The sequence below is a fragment of the Marmota marmota genome, unplaced genomic scaffold, assembly GCF_001458135.2.
Source record: "Marmota marmota marmota unplaced genomic scaffold, marMar, whole genome shotgun sequence".
In the NCBI taxonomy this organism is placed as follows: Eukaryota; Metazoa; Chordata; class Mammalia; order Rodentia; family Sciuridae; genus Marmota; species Marmota marmota.
In genome coordinates this window covers 3,922,564-3,931,532 of record NW_025999891.1, presented here as the reverse complement: position 1 = coordinate 3,931,532, position 8,969 = coordinate 3,922,564, and the positions used below count along the sequence as shown (strand labels likewise).

Below are 8,969 nucleotides of genomic sequence, written 5' to 3'. Positions count from 1 at the left end.
TTTAGGGTACTATAGGCATAATACCTTGGGCCTGAGAGATTTCTTCTGCCCTAAAACCATATATTAAAACTCCCAGAAGATTTATTGGCTCCAAATTTTTAAAAGCAAACTGCAACATTAAAATGAATATTTAATAAACTAGCTATAGTGAGACTCATATCTACTAATCCGACTGTAATTAAATTTAGTTCTTACTAGTTATAGGTAGCTAGAGTAGAATAAAGATTTTCAAAAACACAGCCATATTTTTTCCTCAACAACATTTAAAATTGTAATAATCCTTTGATTTTTTTTAAGCAACAGGAAATGAATACCCGTGTAGAAATAAGGTGCATTTTTATGCATCTGACAAGACCTCCCAACATCTTAGAAAGATATTGGGATGACATGATAAACCAGGAGAAGGACAGGAGAGACCTGTCCTCAGCTCCCAGCGGTTCTGAGACCACAGCAGCCAAGGCCTGCAATTGCCAGCCTTGCCCAGGCAGTGGGGCCTCCCTGGACTTCAGTAACCCTAGTTTTAAACAAAGGCCTGAGGGACGCCTGCCCAATAGGCTGAGCCACCAAAGCTCTGGGGATCAGGGGAAACAAAAGGAGAGGGAAAGCAGAATGCTGACAGGGACTTTGGCCATCAGTCACAGGGCTATAAAGAGGGGCACTGCAGAGGAAGTGGCACCAGATGGAGACCCAGACTGTGCAGCGGGAGCTGGGTGAGTAAGGCCCTGAGGGTGCCCTTGCCTTTGCCCTTCTCTCCCTCCCCTGAACAGACATACCGGAGAGAGCCCAGTTTTCCTGCCCAGAGGTCAGAGTCTTTGAGGTTAGCTGGAGAGGAGTGGGGGATTCTGGGTGAGGGCCTTCTTCTTCTGCCACCCAACAGCAGTCACTGATATGGCAATAACCACTACCCTAGAAACCATGACGGGCACAAGGGACAGCAAGAAATGAGCAGGCTCCTGGGCACAGGGAGAAGGTCTATCAGGCAGGAGCTGGGAGATGTTGCTCATTCAGTGGTTCAGAATATTAAAGGAATAACAGAGTTTACATGCATTATTTCCTGGACCCCATGCTGCCAGAGGGAAGGGTCACAAATGATTGTCCTGAGTCAAGAAATCTGCTGCACACCTGCCTGTCTTCTTTTTTCCCTCCCTTCCCCTCTCTTCCTCCTATCCTTCTTTTCTTTACTTATCCTACCATTTTTTCTGTCTCCCAGACCACTATGATTCTCATGATTCTCATGATTCTCATCTATAAAATGGGGATAATGATAGTAACTACCTTCTAGGCTTTTTGAGGGGATTAAACGCATTAATGCATACAAAGCATTTAGAATATTCACTGACATAGAGTGAGCCATTGTTAAGTGTTAACTATTATTATCACTTCCTTTTCTTTTTTCATTTTCCTTCAGTAAGTCCTTCCTCTTCCGTTGCTGGCTCCAGTACTGCAACTCTACCATTAAGCTATGTCCCTAACACTTTTTATTTTTCATTTTTCATTTCATCTTGCTAAATTGCTGAGGCTAGCCTCAAACTTGCAATCCTCCTGCCTCAGTCCCCTAAGCCTGGGATTAGAGACCTGTGCCATCATGTCAGTTTCAATAAGTCTTTTTTGTTGTTGTTGTTGTTGTGCTGGGGATTGAACCCAGGGCCTTGTGCATGTGAGGCAAGCACTCTACCAACTGAGCTATATCCCCAGCCCAAGTCTTTTTTTTAATCCTCAGACCCATCCAAACTGGTTGGGCATGGTGCTATATCAATCATCCTGGGACTGAAATGCTCAGCCAAGATATATTCAATGGGAACAAGATCAGTGCTAAGGCCAGGCATGGTGATGCATGCCTATAATCCCAGCGGCTTGGGAGGCTAAAAGAGGATGATTGCGAGTTCAAAGCCAACTTCAGCAAAAAGTGAGGCACTAAGCAACTCAGTGAGACCCTAATCTCCAAATAAAATACAAAATAGGACTTGGGATGTGGCTCAGTTGTCAAGTGCCCCTGAGTTCAATCCCTGGTATGCCCCCCCCCACACACACACAAAAAAAATCAGTGCTACTATAAGTGTTAAAAATACAGGGAGAGGGCTGGGGTTGTAGTTCAGTGGCTGAGTGCTCACCTCACATGAGTGAGGCATTGGGTTCGATCCTCAGCATCATACACAAAAATAAATAAATAAAACAAAGATATTGTGTCCATCTACAACTTTTAAAAAAGTTTAAAAAAAATACAGGGAGAAAGCTAGTAGCTGCAGGATGGAGGAAGCAAGAAAATCTCTGTGAGGCAGCAAGATCAAGACGAGGTAAGTCTAGAAGATAGAGAAGCAGGGAGAGAATGGTACCATGCCCAGGCAGTAGAGCCAGTCAGTGTAAATGCTATGAGAAGCCAGTTAAGAGTGAAGGGTCAGAGCTCAGGCTGCCCTTGAGTCGATGTGGGGAGGATGGAGGGGATCATGGCATGCTATGTGGCCAGTGGCATGAAGGGTCTGGACTAGACCCTTGCCAAAAAGTCGATATTGGAGTATGTGAGACTGGGCGATGCTATCACCTAGAGGCAATCAAAACGACAGAAGCCACATTTATCACAAGGTCACAATGCTTGTGCTTTACCTGCTACATTGCTTCTAATCCTTATAATAACTCTGCATGTAGAACTATCCCAATGGGAAACCTGAGGCTCAGGTAGTAAGTGGCAGAGTCAGGACCCCAACCAAAGTCTGTCTATTGAACTGCTGGCTGCTTTTCCTTTTCCCTATGCTCTCTCACCTCACTCTCCCTGCCCAGAAGTCACATCACTGGTGTGTGATCTGTCTTCCAGAAACCGTTCCAACCACCAAGATGGCTCAGACCAACCCTATGCCTGGGTCCTTGGGGCCATGGAAGGTAAGCCCACCCCTATCATGTGGAAAATCAAGGGATCCCACAGAGCAGGGTTGAGTGCTGCTACAGAGAAGCCAACAGGGCTATACTTGATCATGAGACAGTGGCCAATCAATAAAACACCAGTCCATAAGGGGAGAGTCCACCCAACATCTGGACACTGTCGAAAGATCTCTCAGGGTGCCACTTGTTAAGACAGAGGAAGAATTACCCTGGAAACTCATGATGGGTGAGAGATGATATTTAGTTTCTGGTCAACTCTCCTCTGCACTGCTAAAATCATCTCAAAATAGAGTAGCCCAGAGGGGATTATGCCCAGTGAGAAAGAAGGCATAAGTGAAGAGAGATTTGGCATCAGATCCTAAATAAGCCATAGGACCCAGGTATTCTATCAACCTGAGTTTGAGGTTAACCATGGGTTGAAGTGCTGATCCTCAGTCCTTTCCCAGCACATCCTACCCTGCCCCCATCACTTGTCAACTCTGAGGCCAGTTTACAGCTTCAGGAGTTGTCCTCTGGCCAGGTTCAAGAGCCAAATTCTAGATGAAGGGATCAAGGAGGTTTATCAAACCCTCCCTATACACTTCAGGTTTTTATAGTGAGTGTGGCTGAAGAAGCTAAGTAGTAATCTACAAGGAGCTCCTGGGACTCTCTGAACTCTGGCCTCTGGGCCACACTTATTTAGGAAGCTTTGAAGAGTACACAAGCCCTTTGGTCTGCCATTGGGCTAATCTTCACCCCTGACAAGAATCTCCTGTTATAAACCAGTCCCCCCACAGATCTTATTCCTATCCTGAGCACTGCATATCACCAACCAGTAGTGTTAATTCAAACCCTTTTCTATCCTGTCTACACTGGAAGAGACTTCATTAGGCCTGATGGGCTACTGCTGGTGATGGAAAATACAGGATAGACCCTAGTTAAACTTCTCTTTTTCATGCTGTACCAGGTTCTAGCTTTCTTGCCCCATTCTATCCCATTTCAGATAACCATCTACGATCAGGAAAACTTCCAGGGCAAGCGGATGGAGTTCACCAGCTCCTGCCCAAATGTCTCTGAGCGCAGTTTTGATAATGTCAGGTCCCTCAAGGTGGAATGTGGCGCGTGAGTATGGATCTCAGTAGAATGACAGGCCCCTGTTTCAGGTCCCTTTAGATATAGATAGGGATAGGGGTATAATGTTCCCTAGACACTAATCCACTAGTCACTTCTTGACCTCCATGCATAATTTAGTAATCAAAAGCTAGAAGGAACATAAGGTTTTTAGTGGCTTGGTACCAGATTTGGTGGAGGAGTGAAATTAAATAAATATACACAATCGGGTGGGAGCAGTAACAGTAATCAGGTCCATGCTTTTGTAGCAAACAGGATGCTACCTAGGATTCCCTCAAAATAATTACAGGCCCTCGTATTTGTCATGTCTACAAAATATAGGTAAGGAGAAGAAACTGCCAAGTGGCAGCCTTTTTATGGCAAACTCACTTCATGAATGTCCTAGAAAAGACACTATTATGTAATTTCTCCATATAAAAAGGAATTCAACACAAGACCCCAGAGACCTATCAGTTTCTAGCCTCCCACAAGTCCCTTGTTGATGGTCAATCTTGGTGAGGAAGATTCTCTTGCTTTTGTTTCCTGACTCTCAGCAGACTGATCCAGGCCTTTATCATTAATGTGAAAACACACAAAGAGAGGACTCTCCTTTGGCCTAAGAGAGCACAAGTTCAAGGCAGAACTGACAGGGCTGGGGATATAGCTCAGTTGGTAGAGTGCTTGCCTTGCATGTACTAGGCCCTGGGTTCAATCCCTAGCACCAAAAAAACAAACAAACAAACAAAAAAAAAAAACCCACCACACACAACAATAATAATCAAGGCAGAACTAAATTTGCATATGGCCAACATTCCACAAGCTGTTTGCCACCAAAACAGCAACCCTAAAATGGACAACACCTTAAGATGTCATCAGTAACCAAGACCCAATTGTGAAAAACTGAGCAAGGGTGTTTCCAGGGTATGAGGGTATTTTCAGTATGAGGTAGCAGGAGAAAGAACCCACAAAGTGACAAGAAAACAAGTTTAGTTGTTCATCAGCTGACTATTCATCTCTTTGCCTCCTTGCAGGTTTGACTGGAGCCAAAGCAATAGTCAGTCACTAGATCATGAACCTGGAGCTCAAGATAGAGAATAGGTGACTTGGGGTGGGGGAAGAAAGATCACTTTGCTAACACACATTACTGAGCCAGTGAAGTAGATCCTTTCAGTGGATAATCTCAAAACAAATGCATTTACAAACCTGCTTAGTGTAGCTCCCAGCTCATTTCCCCCCTTATGATAAATTTATTACTTTGTATGGTTCTATTGGGATTGCTTTGATATTTTATCCATTATAAACTTATTTAAATGAAAGATGCCTTATCCCTGAGGCCATATAGACTTTGAATATCATGAATGAAACCACTACCTGTCTTTGGCAGCTGGATTGGTTATGAGCATACCAGCTTCTGTGGGCAACAGTTTATCCTGGAGAGAGGAGAATACCCTCGCTGGGATGCCTGGAGTGGGAGCAATGCCTACCACATTGAGCGTCTCATGTCCTTCCGCCCCATCTGTTCAGCTGTGAGTCTCTGAAATTTCCACTTCTGTGCTTGGGATGGGGACAGAGAGGGCATGAACAGACTGACAGTTACTTCTCTTGTTTATGCTGAATGTGGTAGGAAGAGAAAAAGTTTAAAAGAGAAAAGAATACCACCACTCCCTTTAAGTCGGCCATTTTTCTTCACTGGTGGTATTTTTTCTAAAGCTAAAAAGTAAGAGTCACAGACCCAATGCAGTGGCACCTGCCTGTAATACCAACAACTCCAGAGACTGTCAGGAGGATTTCAAGTTTGAGGCCAGCCTGGGCAATTTAGTAAGACACTATCTCGAAATAAGAAATAAAAAGGGCTGGGGATGTAGTTCAGTGGTAGAGTGCCTCTGATTCAATCCTCAGTATCACAATAAATGTATGTATGTATGTACGTATGTATGTAAGGGTGGCAGAAGTGACACTCAAGACCAGTCAAAGTGCCTATAGGACCAGTGCAAAGAAAGCACCTACCTTGAAGTAGAAAGTAAATTCTTAGCCATTTAAATTTCAATCTAAATATTTTACTGCAGAAACAGGGAAATGCTTAAACAACCTTTGAAAAAGTGGAAACAAATGAATAGACAAAGTCTTTTAGTATCTTTTTTTTTTTTTTGGTGCTGGGGATTGAACCCAGGGCCTAGTAAATGCAAGGCAAGCACTCTACCAACTGAGCTATATCCCTAGCCCTTCCAGTACCTCTTATCTGCATTGATTCACAATAATCTTATTTCTAACACTAACTAAGCATCAATCAGTAATGCATCTGGCTGCATTTAAAGTCTTTGGAAGATTTCAAACGGAAGCAGGACAACCTTTGGACATGTGTTAAAAAGGATCCCTGTATTGGGAGTAAGGCTTGGCTAAAAATTTTCTAAATACTCATGTGATTTTTCTGATTTTAATTATTAATGGTCTCCTTAGTTCAAAGTCAGACTAAAATACAACTCCTACAGACAGTAACATAAATGACTCTAAACCTAAAAAATACTTATCTGGAACTGATTTTATTATTTTTTTAGTTCATATATTAAATGCACAGATTCCAAGCGTACACTCTCATGAATTTTGAAACAATGTATACCCCCATGTAGCCATCACCCTGTAAAATTCCCTGGCACCCCTTTCTAGTCAACTACTCCCAGGCCACTGCCACCAGGGTTGTTATTGTTTTGTTTTGTTTTTTTTTTTTTTGGGTACCAAGGATTGAACCCAGGCCGCTTAACTACTGAGCCACATTCACAGCCTTTTAAAAAATTTTTTGAGACAGGGTCACTAAGTTGTTGAGGCTGGCTTTGAACTTGCAATCCTCCTGCCTCAGTTTTCCTAGCCACTGGGATTATAGGCATGTGTCACTACACCTGGCTACCTGGGTTACTTTGTTTTAAAATTCATACAGGTTCTTCTCTGCCCTTTTTGGGGGGTGGGTTGTGAAGAGGGTGCCAGGGATTGAACTCAGGGGCACTTGACCACTGAGCCACATTCCCAGCCCTATTTTGTATTTTATTTAGAGACGAGGGTCTCACTGAGTTGCTTAGTGCCTTGCTTTTTGCAGAGGCTGGCTTTGAACCTGCCTCGGCCACGAGAGCCACTGGGATTACAGGCGTGCACCACTGCACCGAGCTTCTTCTCTACCTTTTAAATGTTTGCATTGTATTTGTCCCCTATTGAACATGCTGTTTCAAACACACATACCTGCACATACATATTGGGGAATTTCCACATCCCTGGTATTAATCCCTTGGTTGGCTGGGGTTTTTCCCCCTCTGCTGTATTGAATCCTCTTCACTGGTTTTTCATTGTAGCCAAGTATTGGTTATTTGTACATTGTAAATGTTATATTTAAATTGGATTAAACAGGATTATGGGTGGTTTCTTACAAACCTCTTTTGGGTCAGATATCATGTACTTCTTTGTAAACCACAAAGTGTTTCAATTTGAAAAAAAAATATGGCAATTAAAGAATCAAGATGACAGCCATTAACACTAGGTACTAAAAGTTTTTAATTTCTGGGCAACAGAATCACAAGGAGTCTAAGATTACCATTTTTGAGAAAGAGAACTTTATTGGACGACAGTGGGAAATCTGTGATGACTACCCCTCCTTGCAAGCCATGGGTTGGTTCAACAACGAAGTTGGTTCCATGAAGATACAAAGTGGGGCGTAAGTGCAAAAACAGGGTTGGAGTATGTTCCAAGTAAATCCTGCAGGTGAAAGCCTTGCAAATATTAATACATCAATGGTAATGTTTTATTAGGTTTCATGCATTGGCATAATATTGGCACAGGGGTCATGTTCTAGTTATTAATTTGAATCTCAAGTTCTTTGTATCAACCACCTTTAGATTTTTCTCCCCTGGGCAATCCTCTATGGAATTCCTCTATGACTACTGTTTTCTCCAAGCCTAAAAGCATTCTGTACCATTCTGCTGAGAAGTCTGTGAGGTTTGGGGGTGTTTGTCAGGTTCCTAACTAGTTTTAATAATGCCATATACTTTTGAATTTTGTAGCTGGGTTTGCTACCAGTATCCTGGATATCGTGGTTATCAGTATATCTTGGAATGTGACCACCACGGAGGAGACTATAAACACTGGAGAGAGTGGGGTTCTCATGCCCAGACATCCCAAATCCAATCGATTCGACGTATCCAACAGTAGTGGATTAAGAGCTCCAAGAATTTCTCAAGCATTAAGACCTTGCTAAGCACTCTAGAATGAGTTTTATGTTCTGCTCAAACATTGCTTCCAAATGTTAGATGCTGAAATCCACAATAAATGTCATTTAAAAACAAGAAACAAAAAAATTGTACTGAATTAACTACCATGCTTTGCACAAACCACACCTTAAGTGGCTGAAAATTTTAACAGCCTCAATAAAACCCAAGTTCCTCTTTGGGTCCTTGCAAATCACTTAAAAAGGCTAAAGACAATTATTTTTAGATCCCAAAGAATAAAGCATTTGATCAAAATGCTAAGCATCTATAGTGACTAGTTCATGCATTTTTCTCTCCATTATTTTCTAATATTGTTGACTTTAGCATTGATTTTTCCCTAATTTGTGACAAATTGGTACTAAAAATGGTAATGTCTCAAAATGTGTATTGCCATATATTTCTACAGAAAGTTATGAATAAATTCAGAATCTTGGCAGCTTAACATTCTAGTTGCTTAATTGCTTAGTTCAATTTAATTTCTTATTTTAGTTGTAGAGCATAAGGCTCAATGTCCTCAAAAATGTGAAGACAGCTGCGCTCTCAGCTGATTTTTCAATAAACATGCTAATTCTAAGCACTATAATAACCTGTATGATTAAAAAAAAATGGAGTTGGGGTTGTGGCTCAGTGGTAGCGCGCTTGCATAGCATGTGTGAGGCACTGGATTCAATTCTCAGCACCGCACATAAATAAATGAACAAAATAAAGGTCCATCAACATCTAAATTTTTTTTTTTTTTTAAAAAGACATGAGCAACAA

At 42.1% G+C, this 8,969-nt stretch overlaps 1 protein-coding gene across 2 annotated transcripts; it reads left to right on the top strand.

Annotated features, from left to right (window-relative positions):
• Positions 1-667: 667 nt before the first annotated feature.
• Positions 668-8,289, top strand: Cryba1 (crystallin beta A1). 2 transcript variants are annotated; one of them, XM_015501059.2, is made up of 6 exons: positions 668-710; positions 2,810-2,874; positions 3,857-3,975; positions 5,348-5,489; positions 7,518-7,660; positions 8,007-8,289. In XM_015501059.2, exons 1-6 carry the CDS (start codon positions 680-682, stop codon positions 8,152-8,154), a joined length of 648 nt encoding a protein of 215 aa, XP_015356545.1. In that variant the 5' UTR covers positions 668-679; the 3' UTR covers positions 8,155-8,289. The 2 variants fall into 2 exon arrangements, with proteins under 2 accessions (XP_015356545.1, XP_015356546.1); XM_015501060.2 differs by lacking the exons at positions 5,348-5,489; positions 8,007-8,289 and having other exon boundaries at positions 680-710; positions 7,518-7,644.
• Positions 8,290-8,969: the final 680 nt, after the last annotated feature.

Bases quoted from the DNA above. Each gene is read 5' to 3' on its own strand.
- Cryba1 (XM_015501059.2), top strand. From the start codon at position 680: ATGGAGACCCAGACTGTGCAGCGGGAGCTGG. The intron at 711-2,809 runs GTGAGTAAGGCC...TCTGTCTTCCAG, and splicing joins GACTGTGCAGCGGGAGCTGG to AAACCGTTCCAACCACCAAG. The intron at 2,875-3,856 runs GTAAGCCCACCC...ATCCCATTTCAG, and splicing joins GGTCCTTGGGGCCATGGAAG to ATAACCATCTACGATCAGGA.